The 15,310-nt window shown below is 44.4% G+C and overlaps 1 protein-coding gene across 2 annotated transcripts in view; it reads left to right on the forward strand.

The window, feature by feature from the left end:
* The window catches only part of baz1a (bromodomain adjacent to zinc finger domain, 1A), a 61,432-nt gene that overhangs the window by 36,228 nt on the left and 9,894 nt on the right, over window positions 1-15,310 (forward strand). For both annotated transcript variants that reach the window (XM_056295862.1, XM_056295863.1), the window contains exons 15-21: window positions 1,399-1,476; window positions 2,796-2,881; window positions 3,074-3,147; window positions 3,582-3,793; window positions 4,614-4,834; window positions 6,501-6,625; window positions 11,763-11,893. In XM_056295862.1, the coding sequence (XP_056151837.1) occupies window positions 1,399-1,476; window positions 2,796-2,881; window positions 3,074-3,147; window positions 3,582-3,793; window positions 4,614-4,834; window positions 6,501-6,625; window positions 11,763-11,893 (927 nt within the window). The remainder of the gene's footprint in view (window positions 1-1,398; window positions 1,477-2,795; window positions 2,882-3,073; window positions 3,148-3,581; window positions 3,794-4,613; window positions 4,835-6,500; window positions 6,626-11,762; window positions 11,894-15,310) is intronic.

Raw genomic sequence — 15,310 nt, forward strand, 5'->3', positions numbered from 1 at the left:
CATGCATCACCACCGGACCTTGGCTTGAGGCCATTTTATTTAACTTGACCTCTTTGAATTTTACTTGAATACCTCTCTCCTAGAATACATTTTGGCGTGTCAGGTGAAAGAGCTTCCAGTCTGTTGGTCACCTCTGTGATCAGCTGAGTGGCTGAAGAGACGTTCGCCCACGGATGAATGTAAACAAGGGTGAAGAAGAGCTGGGGAAACTCCCTCGGCAGGTAGAAGGGGTGAAATGAGATGGACCACAGCTCAAGGTTGGGAGTGCAAATTTTCTCCTGGACCACAACAGTGTTACAGTACCTCTCATAAAACAGCATACACTGCCTTCGGTGGGTTTATTTGTAATGAGAGGCGACCGATCCATTTGAACAGGGTACCCAAAACTGCTTATGTGTAGATCCTCGTTGCGATCCGTGTCTCCCGGCCACGTCTCAGTAAAAGCCAGCAGGCATGTTTCTCTAAAATCATGGTCAGATCTGGCGTAAGTCCCCAGTTCATCCATCTTGTTGCGAATGGATTGTACGTTCGAGAGAAGAATAGTTGGCAGCGGTGGGAGCTGGCGTCTGTCACTTAGTCTATGTCTGCATTGAACACCTCCCCTCCTTCCGTTCTTCCTCCGGTGCTTTTTGGACAATGTTCTGCTTACTGCAGCATTCAAGCTACTGCTTCGTAGTGACCGACCAGGGAATGTATAAAAGATTGTCACTTAGTGCCAGTGGTCAAAAAGCAAGGAGTAACTCAAGGCTGTAGGTGATCATGTTAACAGTCTCGCCACTGCCATCATGGTGTCCACAGGCAAATCAGCTTAAAAGAAACCAAGTGCAGCAAAGACCCCCAAGTAGACTCCCCTCATGATTAAAATCACTTCCACATCAGCTCCAAGGCGATAAAAGTTAAAAAGGTGCATGTTGCGCATTAACAGTAGACAAACATTCAGCAAACAGAGTAAACAAGCTGCCCCCCAGTTGCACAGGTAGCGTGAGCGCCCCAGATGGACTAGCCATAGCAGACAGCAGACTTGTAGCTGGCTAGTCCACACTTGTTAACCTGCTAAGCTGTGAGGCGCAGCTCCACAGCTTCCTGGTGTCAGTATGAGATATGACATTTTGTTGTCTGTTACTCGCCAATGTGGAGCCCAAGTAATCAGTGAAGGCAAGAGCGCCTTCAGAGTCGACAGAGTTCAACTTCAGGGCAGAAGGACATCCTTCATCCATATTTCAGTTAACAACACCACGTCTACACTTTCCAGCATTGCTTCATCAGTAATGTCCTCCATCCACTTCCTGATAGGGCTGTCTGGAGAGGTGGGGGAAGTGATGGAGTCGGGCTGTTTTTGTTTTGTTTTTCATTCATGGTTGTTCTTCATCCATAGTAAACATTTAAACTCTCCCCCAGAGTTCGCCTGCGCAAGGAGGAGAAGCTGAGGGAGCAGGAGCTCCGTCTGAAGGAGAAGGTGAAGGAGCAGCAGGGAAGGTAGAGTAAAATCACATGAATTCAAACCGTCAACAGGCGACAGAAAATAAACTGTACTTGAAAGGAATTTTAATAGTGGGTAACTTTAATTCCATCCTAAAGTGAAGGTATTATAACAAGTTAACAAGTGATGGTCTTATAACAAGTTATTATAACAAGTTAAGTGGAGGTATTATAACAAGTTAGCAAGTGACGGTATTATAACAAGTTATAACAAGTTAACAAGCAAAGGTATTATAACAAGTTAGCAAGTGACGGTATTATAACAAGTTAACAAGCAAAGGTATTATAATAAGTTAGCAAGCGAAGGTATTATAATAAGTTAGCAAGTGACGGTATTATAACAAGTTAACAAGTGAAGGTATTATAACAAGTTAACAAGTGAAGTCCAAAGGAATTGAATCAAGTGCAACTGGACTTGGTATATATCCGTGAAGACGTTTCGCCTCTCATCCAAGAGGCTTCCTCAGTTCGTGCCTTTCTGACTAGACCAAGCTAGTCTGACTGGCTGGTGATGAGACTCAGAATTTATCCTCTAGGAGTCGGTGTCAGAGCTATTGATATGCGTGGCTCTTTGTGATCCGATGTTGGACAGATTGGCCGCGCCCGTCATTATCAGAGCTATTGAGCTATTATAGCTCTGATAACGACAGGTGCGGCCATAACATCGGTACACAAAAGGGCCACTCATATCTATGGCTCTGTTAGCGACGGGCGTTGGTAAACATCGGATCACAAAGAGCCATGCATATCAATAGCTCTGACAACGACTCCTAGAGGATAAATTCTGAGTCTCATCAGCAGCCAGTCAGACTAGCTTGGTCTAGTCAGAAAGGCACGAACTGAGGAAGCCTCTTGGATGAGAGGCGAAACGTCTTCACGGATATATACCAAGTCCAGTTGCACTTGATTCAACTCCTTTGGATAACCATGACCTGGATGAATGAGAACATTCACAGACATATTAACAAGTGAAGGTATTAAAGCAAGTTAACAAGTGAGGATATAAAAAGTTATAACAAATTAACAAGTGAAGTTATTATAACAAGTTATTATAACAAGTGATGGTATTATGACAAGTTATTTTACTATAACAAGTGAAGGTATAACAAGTTATTATAACAAGTTAACAAGTGAAGGTATTATAACAAGTTAATAAGTGAAGATATTATAACAAGTGAAGGTATTATAACATTTGGCCATGATAAGTTTGTTTGACCTGTTGGCATCTTTCAAATGGCCTCAGAGAAGGACCAGCTGACCGCTGTTAATGAGACAAGTGTGTGCGTGTGTGTGTGTGTGTGTGTATGTACATGTAGTAGTACTAAGGACATCTGCATGAGCCCTGAGATTCGCCAGGAGCTTGGCACTGAGGATGAGGAGCAGAGCTCTAATGGGAAGAAAGGTAACGGACTGTGTAAAACACCATGTGAGGAAAACACAAGGTATCTGAGAATCTTCACAGCAAGGACCTGAAGATTACATTCAGCCTCGTTTGGACAATACATCAGCTTGTGTACAGAAGTAACAAGACAACAGCCCTGGTCTGTACAGATGTAGGGAAGTTTACTGTGCTAATGTGTTTTCTCTGCCTCAGATAAAAACAACCACAGTTCCTCCGTCCCCCCCGCCAGCCTCACCGCCGAGGAACTGAAGAGAGAACAGGACAAGGTGAGACACCGTCACCCACGTCTGTCCAATCAGTTTCTCTCTCCAGTCTGTCTGTCTCTCTCTGGTCTCTTTCTCTCTAACTTGTCTCTCTAGTCTGTCTGTCTCTCTCTGTAACACTTCTGTCTCTCTAGTCTTTCAGCCTGACTACTTCTTCTGTCTCTCTTGTCTGTCTGTCTCTCTGTAACACTTCTGTCTCTGTAGTCTTTCAGCCTTACTACTTCTTCTGTCTCTCTTGTCTGTCTGTCTCTCTCTGTAACACTTCTGTCTCTCTAGTCTTTCAGCCTGACTACTTCTTCTGTCTCTCTTGTCTGTCTGTCTAGTTTGTCTTTCCAGTCTGTCCTTCTGTCTTTGTACCTAGTCTGTCTGTTTAACTTGTCTACATTTAGTCTGTTGGTCTTTCTGAGGACGATGTGTGTCGTGTCGTGGTGTCCCAGGTTCGCGAGCTCCAGGAGCGGATCCAGAAGGTGGCAGCCTGTACCTACATCCTCCCTCTGGGCCGGGACCGGCTCTACAGGCGCTACTGGCTCTTCCCCTCCACCTGCGCTTTATTTGTAGAGGAAGATTATTTTGGTCTGACAGAGGACATGCTCCTCCCCCAGCCTGCTGTTCCTCAGGAGGTCAGCATGGAGGAGGACACCGGAGAGAGGTGGGTCACCCGGAGTTCAGAAGCTTTGAGTACTGATCTGCTCCCAGTAACCAGCAGTAGAAGACTGTGGTTTTACTGGTCAGCTCCCAGTAACCAGCTGTATAAGACTGTTCTTTTACTGGTCAGCTCCCAGTAACCCAGTGGTTTTCAAAGTGTGAGGTCCACCTCTCCTGGGGAGTGCCAAAGATTGTCAGGGGAGGCGTGAAAAAAAGCAGGAATTAAAAGAACATGTCTGCGCCTTACAGAAAGTATGATGATGTATATTACTCGACCAGGCCGCCAGTGCTCCCAGCGATCTGTGGTAGGTTTAAAAAGAGCGACCTGTGTGTAAGTTCCCCGGAACGTTTTAAACTTTACTTGACCGGTCAGGTTGAAGCACAGTTTGAGAGGCTGCATTGTACATTTTCATCTTCTCCATTGTGGATTGTTAAAAGGTGAGAAGATACCTGTTCAATTCTCTATTTTGTTAATACTTCAGAAACGTGCACGGAGAGGCGCTGACCCGTACACTGATTCTTAACCACGTGTTGGTTTTTATATGTCAGGTGTGGTATTGGGACTGTGTTCAACATACATATTTTCAAACCCTTTATGGTTGCAGCCCTTTGATGGTAAAACAGTGGATTGTTATTATTATTAAAATGGGGCGGCCCCGGTGACGTGAGGGTCTCTGAAGGGAGGCTGACTGTTGTATACTTGGACCAGTCCTGGACCGTGATGGGCCAGCTCCCAGGTCTGAATGCTTGTGATGAGTAAATGTGAACTAAACAGTTTGAGTTTGAAAAAGAAATATAACTCTGTCTCCACACTTCCTGTACAGTGTCCGTGCCAGTGCCACCCCCGTCCACGCCGGCAGCATGCCAGTCAACCGACCCAACCGATGGGCTTTCTTTAGCTCCGCGGCAGAGGTGGAGCAGCTTATAGAAGCATTGAACCCAAGAGGTCACAGAGAGAACGCCCTGAAGGAAGCGCTGTTACTGGAGAGGGATCGCATCCAGCAGCTTCTCAACAACACAGCTGTCCAGAAGTACAACCATCAAGGTAGCAGACACCACCTCCTGGCCTCCAACCAGCTGGATTTGATAGGCTGTTTGTAAGGTAGCAGATGCCACCTCCTGGCCTCTAGCCAGTTGGACTTGATAGGCTGTTGAATGTGAAACAGGAAGCTTGGAGTTAGCTTGATACACACAGTGATAACACAGGAGCGTCCTGCTAAACTACAACACTGAACGCTCCAAGGGTTCATGGATGTGAAGTAGGAGAGGCGTTACTGTGGTAAGGAGATGCTCTGGCAGGAGGGGGTTATGGGTAGTGTCCAGTTGATGATAGAATTAAGGTGATTTGGTCGAATATAATTAAGTACCATGAATGCAATGCTGTTAAAAGCCGAATAAACACTAGCTCCTAGAAAGTAAATGAAAACCTGTCATCGCACATACTTGCTGGTATTGTTAAAATGTAGTCAGGGTTCCCGCGGGTCCTTAAAAAGTCTAAAATTCTGAACTATAAATTGAAGGCCTTAAAACGTCTTAAAAACGGCCAGATTTTCATCAGAGGTCTTAAATTTCATTTGGTCAGGTCTAAAAAAATATTTTACCCTCGTTCATTTCTAGAAACGCTGGCCGCGGAAAGTTATTACAAAGTAGCAAAAAAGTATCGAGTACAAAGCGGAGCTCTAGTAAAATTCTTTGAAGGACGCCGCCCTCAAGAACGTTGGTTCGGTGTGTTGTAGTTCTTTCTGGGGGATATTCGGGGGATATTGGTGTTGGAACGTACGCGGTGATAAAACTACAAATCCCGTGATAACTGCAATACCTGCCCGCGAAATACGTCTGTGTCTCCTCAGAGTTTGTTAAAGTTTGCCTCCCTGAAGAAAATGGGGAAGTGTACTTTCAACGAGACATGGCTAGATCACAGCGATTTCCGCTGCTGGTTACAAGCGGTATCCAGCTGCAAGTACGAGGCTCGCTGCAAACTTTGTAAAAAAAAACAAAACTATTCAGTTAGGGACTCTGGGCGTGAAGGCGCTAGAGTCACACGCCAGAGCGGAGAAGCATAAGCTAGCCGAAAAATGCCTTCAGTGGACTCGGCCCATCAGCCAGTTTTGTGCCGCACCCCTGCCGTCCTCGCCGTCATCCTCCTCAATGCCTGGTCCCTCCGGTATCCAGCGCAATGTCATCGCTGCTCCCTCGAACGACCTTCGGGGTACTTTTGGATCGACTGACACATCAAAAGCCGAGGTGCTTTGGATACTTCACACGGTGTCAAAACACCATTAATTTAATAGCAACAGTGAGATTAGCGATCTCCTGACTTAGTAATCGCGAAGACGTTCTCTTCTAAGTTTGTTTTAGCCTGTTTTCATTTTGTCATTTTGGACACGTGACACGGCTGTTGAGCTGTAGACGTTCAGTTGACGTTGACGTTGTTCAGTTGAGTTGTAGACGTTGTTGGGTGTGGAAGGCCAATGACTGAATTCATTGAAATAAAATGATTTTTTCAGAATTTCTTTGGTTTAAATATTTTTTTGGTAATGTGTCGTGTAGGTCTTAAATTTCAATTTTTATGGTCTTAAAATGTCTTAAAAAGGTCTTAAATTTGACTTCTGAATGGTCTACATCGGGGGGGTCAGTGGGACTGTGTCCCGAGGGGGGGGTCAGTGTCCTGGCGAAATATATGTTTCATGACTGTCTGTTCTGTTGGCCAGGTCAAACCTCCGCCTCCAGCCCACAGACATCTGCCGCCGCTGAGAGCTTCATGGAGACCAGGCTGCGAGACCTCCTGCTTGACGTGGAGGACAGGATTTATCAGGGGACACTGGGGACACTCAAGGTGTGTACACACACACACACACACACACAGTCAATAAAAAATAGAAAGACTCTAGTTGTGAACATGGAAGTATTGTTTCTTTTCTTTCTTTTTTTTTTTTGAAGTTATATTTTCAACTTTTCAAAATACAACTACAACCTCAACCCACTGCCCATCCACCCTCCTCACAGACCCATACAACATCCCCCACCACACTCCCACCCATCTGGCATGCCACCAAAAATAACATGAATAAAATTAAACCATAAAAAACTAACAAAGTAAACCAGTAACAAGCGTAAGATAGATGAACAAAACAAAAGGGAAAATTAACCAAAAAAAAAAGTAAATACAGTGCATCCGGAAAGTATTCACACCCCTTCACTTTCCCCACATTTTGTTATGTTACAGCCTTATTCCAAAATTTATTAAATTCCTTTTTTTTTTCTCATCAGCCTACACACAATGTCCCATAATGACAAAGCGAAAAAGGTTTTGTAGAAATTTTTGCAAATTTATTAAAAATAAAAACTGAAATATTGCATGTACTTAAGTATTCACACCCTTTGCTATGAGACTCAAAATTGAGCTCAGGTTCATCCTGTTTCCACTGATCATCCTTCAGATATTTCTACATCTTGATTGGAGTCCACCTGTAGTAAATTCAATTGATTGGACATGATTTGGAAAGGCACACACCTGTCTATATAAGGTCACACTGTTGACAGTGGATGTCAGAGCAGAAACCAAGCCATGAAGTCAAAGGAATTGTCTGTGGACCTCCGAGACAGGATTGTATCGAGGCACAGATCTGGGGAAGGGGTACAAAAAAATGTCTACAGCTTTGAAGGTCCTGAAGAGCACAGTGGTCGCCATCATTCATACATGGAAGAAGTTTGGATCCACCAGGACTCTTCCTAGAGCTGGCCGCCCAGCCAAACTGAGCAATAGGGGGAGAAGGACCTTTGTCAGGGAGGTGACCAAGAACCCGATGGTCACTCTGACAGAGCTCCAGTGTTCCTCTGTGGCGATGGGAGAACCTTCCAGAAGGACAACCATCTCTGCAGCACTCCACCAATCAGGCCTTTATGGTAGAGTGGCCAGACAGAAGCCTCTGCTCAGTAAAAGGCACTTGACAGCCCGCTTGGAGTTTGCCAGAAAGTACCCAAAGGACTCTCAGACCATGAGAAACAAGATTCTCTGGTCTGATGAAACCAAGATTGAACTCTTTGGCCTGAATGCCAAACGTCACGTCTGGAGGAAACCAGGCACCTCTCATCACCTTGCTAATACCATCCCTACAGTGAAGCATGGTGGTGGCAGCATCATGCTGTGGGGATGTTCTTCAGCGGCAGGAACTGGGAGACTAGTCAGGATCGAGGGAAAGATGAATGGAGCAAAGTACAGAGAGATCCTTGATGAAAACCTGCTCCAGAGCGCTCAGGACCCCAGACTGGGGTGAAGGTTTACCTTTCAACACGTCAATGACCCTAAGCACACAGCCAAGACAACGAAGGAGTGGCTTCGGGACAAGTCTGTGAATGTCCTTGAGTGGCCCAGCCAGAGCCCAGACTTGAACCCCATTAAACATCTCTGGAAAGACCTGAAAATAGCTGTGCAGCGACACTCCCCATCTAACCTTACAGAGCTCGAGAGGATCTGCAGAGAAGAATGGGAGAAATACTCCAAATATAGGTGTGCCAAGCTTGTAGCTTCATACCCAAGAAGACTTGAGGCTGTAATCGCTGCCAAGGGTGCCTCAACCAAGTACTGAGTAAAGGGTGTGAATTCTTATGTACATGCAATATTTCAGTTTTTTATTTTTAATAAATTTGCAAAAATTTCTACAAAACCTTTTTCGCTTTGTCATTATGGGATATTGTATGTAGATTGATGAGAAAAAAAGGAATTTAATCCATTTTGGAATAAGGCTGTAACATAACAAAATGTGGGGAAAGTGAAGGGATGCGTATACTTTCCGGATGCACTGTAAATAAGCAAAAGGGAGAATAGAAGAGAAAGGGTCGAGAACTAGATTGCAAGTCCACCAACCGAGCATCTAACTCCTCCACAAAGTCTAAAAAGGGCTTCCATGTCGAGTGGAAGTTGGATATAGGTCCTCTCATGGAATATCTGATCTTTTCTCATTTCAGTGACTGACAAACCTCTGCATCCAACATGTGGAAGTAGGAGGAGAAGCCTCCTTCCATGTGAACAATATCCATCTCCAAGCTAATGTATTGGTGTAGGCCAACAGCTTTCCCTGAGTAGCATTTAAATGTGCACCAACTGGAAGGATCCCAAAGGTGGCACTCAAGTCAAGTCCATTTTATTTGTATAGACCAATATGACAAATGTGCCTCAGGGGGCTTTACAGCAACACAACATCCTGTCCTTAGACCCTCGCATCGGATAAGGAACTAATACTACTACTTTTGGCTGCTCCTGTTAGGGGTCGCTACAGCAGATCATCCGTTTCCATTTCTTCCTGTCTTCTGCGTCTTCCTCTGTCACACCAGCCACCTGCATGTCCACCCTCACCACATCCATAAACCTCCTCTTTGGCCTTCCTCTTCTCCTCTTCCCTGGCAGCTCCATATTCAGCATTCTTCTCCCAATATACCCAGCATCTCTCCTCCACACATGTCCAAACCATCTCAATCTTGCCTCTCTTGCTTTGTCTCCAAACCATCCAACCTGAACTGTCCCGCTAATATACTCGTTCCTAATCCTGTCCTCCTCCATCACTCCCAGTGAAAATCTTAGCGTCTTCAACTCTGCCACCTCCAGCTCCACCTCCTGTCTTTTCATCAGTGCCACTGTCTCCAAACCATACAACATAGCTGGTCTCACAACCGTCTTGTAAACCTTCCCTTTAACTCTTGCTGGTACCCTTTTGTCACAAATCACTCCTGACACTCTTCTCCACCCACTCCACCCTGCCTGCACTCTCTTCTTCACCTCTCTTCTGCACTCCCCGTTACTTTGGACAGTTGACCTCAAGTATTTAAACTCGTATGCCTTCGTCACCTCCACTCCTTGCATCCTGACCATTCCACTGTCCTCCCTCTCATTCACGCATATGTATTCCGTCTTGCTCCTACTGACTTTCATTCCTCTCGTCTCCAGTGCATACCTCCACCTCTCCAGGCTCTCCTCAACCTGCACCCTACTCTCACTACAGATCACAATGTCATCCGCGAGCATCATCGTCCATGGAGACTCCTGCCTGATCTTGTCCGTCAACCTGTCCATCACCATTGCAAACAAGATAGGGCTCAGAGCCGATCCTTGATGTAATCCCACCTCCACCTTGAACCCATCTGTCATTCCAACTGCACACCTCACTATTGTCACACTTCCCTCATACATATCCTGCACCACTCCTACATACTTTTCTGCAACTCCCGACTTCCTCATACAATATCACACCTCCTCTCTCGGCACCCTGTCATTTGCTTTCTCCAAATCTACAAAGACACAATGTAACTCCTTCTGGCCTTCTCTATACTTCTCCATCAATATTCTCAAAGCAAACATCACATCTGTGGTGCTCTTTCATGGCATGAAGCCATACTGCTGCTCGCTGATCATCACCTCTCCTCCTCTTAACCTAGCTTCTATTACTCTTTCCCAAATCTTCATGCTGTGGCTGATCAACTTTATACCTCTGTAGTTGCTACAGTTCTGCACATCGCCCTTGTTCTTGAACAAGATAAGGAACAACTCCCTAAAACCCTTTAACAGGGAGAGAAATTAGGAAGAAAGCTCAAGGAGAGCACCAGAGGAGGATCTCTCTCCCCAGACGCACAACATGCAATGATGTTGTGTTTACACAGTTTACACAATACAACATAGAAAGAGGACAACCTAATTATAATGGAGTTATAAAATATATCAAGAACATGAGAGGAGGAAGCTCAAGTGGGAAACATAAAACAGCAACCAAGGCCTCAAAAGTGGAATGCCAGAACTGAGTTAATTTCAGGCAGGACCAGAACATATGTAAGAGACTGGCCTTTGCTTGTTTGCACCTGTCACGTGTTGGGTCTCAATCTGGGTTGATTTTGGTGCATACGTATCATGGTGTGTCACTAATAGGGTTTCAGTATTATTATTATTACATTTACTATGTCAACAACTTGTTACCACCTGACATCATCGTCTGGGGTTAATGATGTTGTATATGATATCAGTATGTTGTACATGACACCACGTGTAATGACCGCCACTCTTTTAGCAACACGTTACCACCTGACATCATCGTCTGGGGTTAATGATGTTGTATATGACATCATTATGTTGTACATCACACCATGTTTAATGACCACCACTCTTTTAGCAACACGTTCATGCACAACACTGACAATAACACTGAATGTAAGTAAAATATCACACATTAGCTTTTTTCTTTTGGCCTAGTTACATTTGAAGGTTGGAGCGCGGCAGTGGAAATTGTGTTCTCTGTTTGAATTGACAACCTGTTGTTGAGTTCATGTCGGACCGCTGTTTTGCTCTTTGGTGTGTGTGGGAGGGAGAGAGAGACGGAGAAACTAACGTTACGGAGTGAGTTTTGTAACTAACATTATGGCATGCTTTTCTTACCAACTGAGTGGGTTTTATGGCATCTGGCATGCTCCTCTTTCCTTAGAAAATTGGTCCGACTCCTGGATGCTTCTCTTCTGTGTTTTGTGTTGTTGAAGTGAGTGTCGTATTGTGTTTCGGGAGAGTGAAGGCTGCGTTGGAACCGCATGTGTTGCGCAGCAGACTTTTTTTTAATCGGTTGGCCGATAAAAAATATGCCGATAACGATAATATGAAAAATTACAAATAGGTAAGCCGATAATTGGCCATACCGATAATCGGTCGATCTTTAGTGCATAGGTATAATGTAGTACTAAAAGACGTAGTAGTAAAATAAAATGCTGCCAAAAAGATAATTTTTTCCCAACTGAAAAAAATGGGTGGTGTAGATACAAAAGCACCGTTGTTTTATTGAATTATTGAACAATTGGCAGGGAGTTCTAAAATCTTCCGCCTCCCCACTCATCACACCACCGGAAGTCTGGTTTTTCTTTTAATAATTTTCTCACTCAGTTTCTGTTTGTCTGACTGTTTGTCTGTCTTTCTGCTTCTTGCTGGCTGGATGTCTGTCTAGGTGATGGACAGGGCTGAATGGAGGGAAGCATTAGAAGGAGGTCACTATGAGTTGCTGTCTGCTGAGGGGAGAGAGAATGGAGGACTGGAGCAGATGGAGACAGACGCCACTCAATTGAGAGCCAAAGACAGGTATAGAGACATGGAGGGATGACAGAGAGTTCAGGTTCAAGTTCAACTTTATTGTCATATGTATTTACAATAAAATGACATTTTTGTGCTCTGGCTCTCTCTGCCTTAACACAAGGAACCCCCCCCCCCAAAAAAAATGTACACAGTGAATTCATACATTATATACACAATATAGCAAAGTATACAATAACACAACAGTGTAAAGTGCATATGGGTAGGTCAGCTGTTCAGCAACCTGACTGCCTGTGGAAAGAAACTATTACCGAGATGGCTGGTGTGTGATTTGATGCTCCGGTAACGTTTTTTAGATGGAAGGAGTGAGAACAGAACATGAGCAGGATGGCTGGTGTCCTTCATGATGTTTTGGGCTTTCCTTTTGCAGTGAGTGGTGTAAATATTATGAAGTTTTGGTAGGTTCATGCCAGTGATTTTTGCTGCTGTCTTTACAGTCCTCTGCAGCAGTCTGCAGTCCTGATAAGTCAGGTCGCCAAACCACACCGTGATACAGCTTGTCAACACACTCTCCATGGTACTGCCATAAAAGTTCGTAAGAGTTTTGGTGCTCATACCAAAACTCTTGAGATGCCTCAGAAAATACAGTCTCTGCTTTGCCTTCTTCAGGATGTGATTGGTGTTGAGAGATCATGTGAGGCAGTTAGGGATGTGTAAACCAAGAAATCTAAAATTGTCCACAATTTCAACAGATGACCCATTGATGGGAATAGGAATATGATTTCCTCTGATCTTTCCAAAGTCAACAATGATTTCTTTTGTCTTATTGACATTTAGAGAGAGGTTATCATGGCACCATATGGTTCAATCTTCCACTTCCTTCCTATAGGCCCTCTAGTCGCTGTCACTTATTAGTCCCATCACTGTAGTGTCATCTGTGAATTTCATGATGCTGTTGTTGTCATATTTGGCAACACAGTTATGTGTAAACAGACTGTAAAATATGGGACCTAGACAGCAGCCCTGAGGTGCACCGGTCCTAAGAACTAATGTGGATGAGTATGTTTTACCTATCCTCACAGTCTGGGGCTGGCCTGTCAAGAAATCAAATAGCCAGTTACAGATAGTTGCCCAGACCAAGACCTCTTGAGTTTCAGCACCATTTTGGATGGTACAACTGTATTAAAAGCAGAACTGTAATCAATAAACAACATTTTGACGTAGGAATTTTTCTTTTCAAGGTGTACTAGAGCAGTATGCAGAGCAAATGAGATAGCGTCATCTACAGATCTGTTGGAACAGTTGGCAAACTGTAATGGGTCAAGGGTACACGAGTGTTACATTTTATATGTGTCATAACCGATCTTTCCAGACACTTCATAATAACAGAGGTCACGTAATCAGTAAGGCGAGACATGGGTGTTTTTTTAGTTACAGGCACAATTGTGGTTTTCCTAAAATACAGTGGAACCACACATAATGACAAGGACAGGTTGAAAATGTCGGTAAAACCCGAGATAGCTGAGCGTAAGATGCCTTGAAGACACAGGAAAGGATGTTGTCTGGGCCAGCAGCTTTATGAGCCTTAACCCTTTCAAAAGTTTACTCACATCAGCCTCTGTCACTTGTAGATCAGCTTCATCGGGTGGGCACCGTGCTGCTGTCACAGGGTCCAAGTTGTGAGCTTCAAAGCGGGCATTACAGTTGTTAAGCTCATCTGGCAGAGAGGCAGAGGTGTTGATAGCCGCACTGGGGCTAGCTTTTTAGTACGTAATCTTCTGCAGCTCCCTCCACATGTACCGCGAGTCACAGCCACTGTATAGTCATTTTCCAGTTTGTCTCTGTATGGTCTTTTAGTGGCTTTGATGGCTCTCCTTTAGTCTTTTTTGTTTGTTTGTCATTTTCCACCTTTATTGGTTTTATGTTAGGGCAACTGGTCTGAAGTCATTGAGGCAGGTGATCTTTGAAGACTTTGGCACAGGAGTGATGGTAGAGAGTTTGAAGCACTGGGGGACTGTACATTGGCTTAGAGAGGTGTTAAATATGGTGGAAAATATTGGGGCCAGTTGTGCTGCACAGTGGCTCAACAAAGCAGGACTGATGCTGTCTGGCCCTGCTGCTTACCTAGTGTTCAGCCTCTTGAATGTAGCTCTCACTTCGTCCTCCCAGATGCAGAAGGGTGGCATTGGAGTAGGAGTTGGGGGTGGCTGGTGGAATAGGTTTTTCAGGGGGGGTGGTAGGTCCCCCAAAACTACTATTGTCGTGGAGCGCGTGTGTCACGGATACGCGCTGGCAACATTGTCGTCGTAGACGGGCGCAGCGGTTGTATATCGGAGCATTTCACTGAGCTGAAATGAAACGATTGCACATAAATTAGGTAAAAAAACGAACAATATTTATTTACATAACAATAAGTGCATGTAGGTGGTTAAGAGTCACCAGAAATCATAAGTGCATAACCAGTGCTGAATTAATAGTGCAAAAACAAATAATCCAAAAACGTAAGTGCTAAGAGGAAGGGTCTACTAGCTTGCTACCATTTCGTGCATCAGGTTTCGTTGTGAGATTTTTTTTAAAAAAATTTTCTGGTCACGTGCGATTTTCAGGAGCTCTTTCAGGAGGGGTGAGGTGTCCTGTTGGCGGGGCAGGCCGCCCCTCCAAGGCAATGGTAGGGGAAACACTGTTGCATAAAACTAATGTAATTTATCTGGGAAGTTATGGACATCTGGAGGGGAGCACGGGTGTTTTTTGTAATCTGTCATTTCCTTAAGTTTTTTCCATATTGCTCTGGAGTTACTGAAAGAGAATTGTTGTTCGAGTTTTGTTGCGTAGCTGGACTTTGCTTTTCTTATTGCAGCACGCAACTTATTCTTGACTGCTCTGTACTGATCCCTGTTTCCGTTTTTTTATTGCCGTAAAATGTCACGGTTTTGGTAGGGATGTACATTTCCTTGCAGAACTTAATATATGACGTCACTGTGTCAGTGAGTTCGTCCAGGGAGTCACAAGCTGCACTAAATATATTCCAATTAGTGCATTCAAAACACCCACGAAGCGTTTCAATGGCAACCATGGACCAGGACCTGACAGATTTGGATGTTGTTTTTTTTTATGTATTTAAGCTTTTGTCTGTATTTTGGGATGAGGAGTAACACAGCGTGGTCAGACTTCCCCAGTGGAGCCCTGGGGAATGCACGGTAAGCATTTGAAATTGAGATGTAGCAGTGATTCAATGTTTTGTTTTCTCTGCTATGGCACGTGACTTGTTGCTTATAGTTCGGGAGTTCGAGGGACATGTTTGTATGGTTGAAATCGCCTAACACGATGACAGACGTGTCAGGGTTGGAGTTTTCAACATGGGAAATGTGTTGCAAGAATTCGCTAATGGCTGTGTTAGCATTAGCTTGTGGTGGAATGTAAACACAACTAATACAATTTAAGTGAATTCTCTTGGAAGGTAATATG

Source organism: Lampris incognitus, chromosome 16 (assembly GCF_029633865.1).
Source record: "Lampris incognitus isolate fLamInc1 chromosome 16, fLamInc1.hap2, whole genome shotgun sequence".
NCBI lineage: Eukaryota > Metazoa > Chordata > Actinopteri > Lampriformes > Lampridae > Lampris > Lampris incognitus.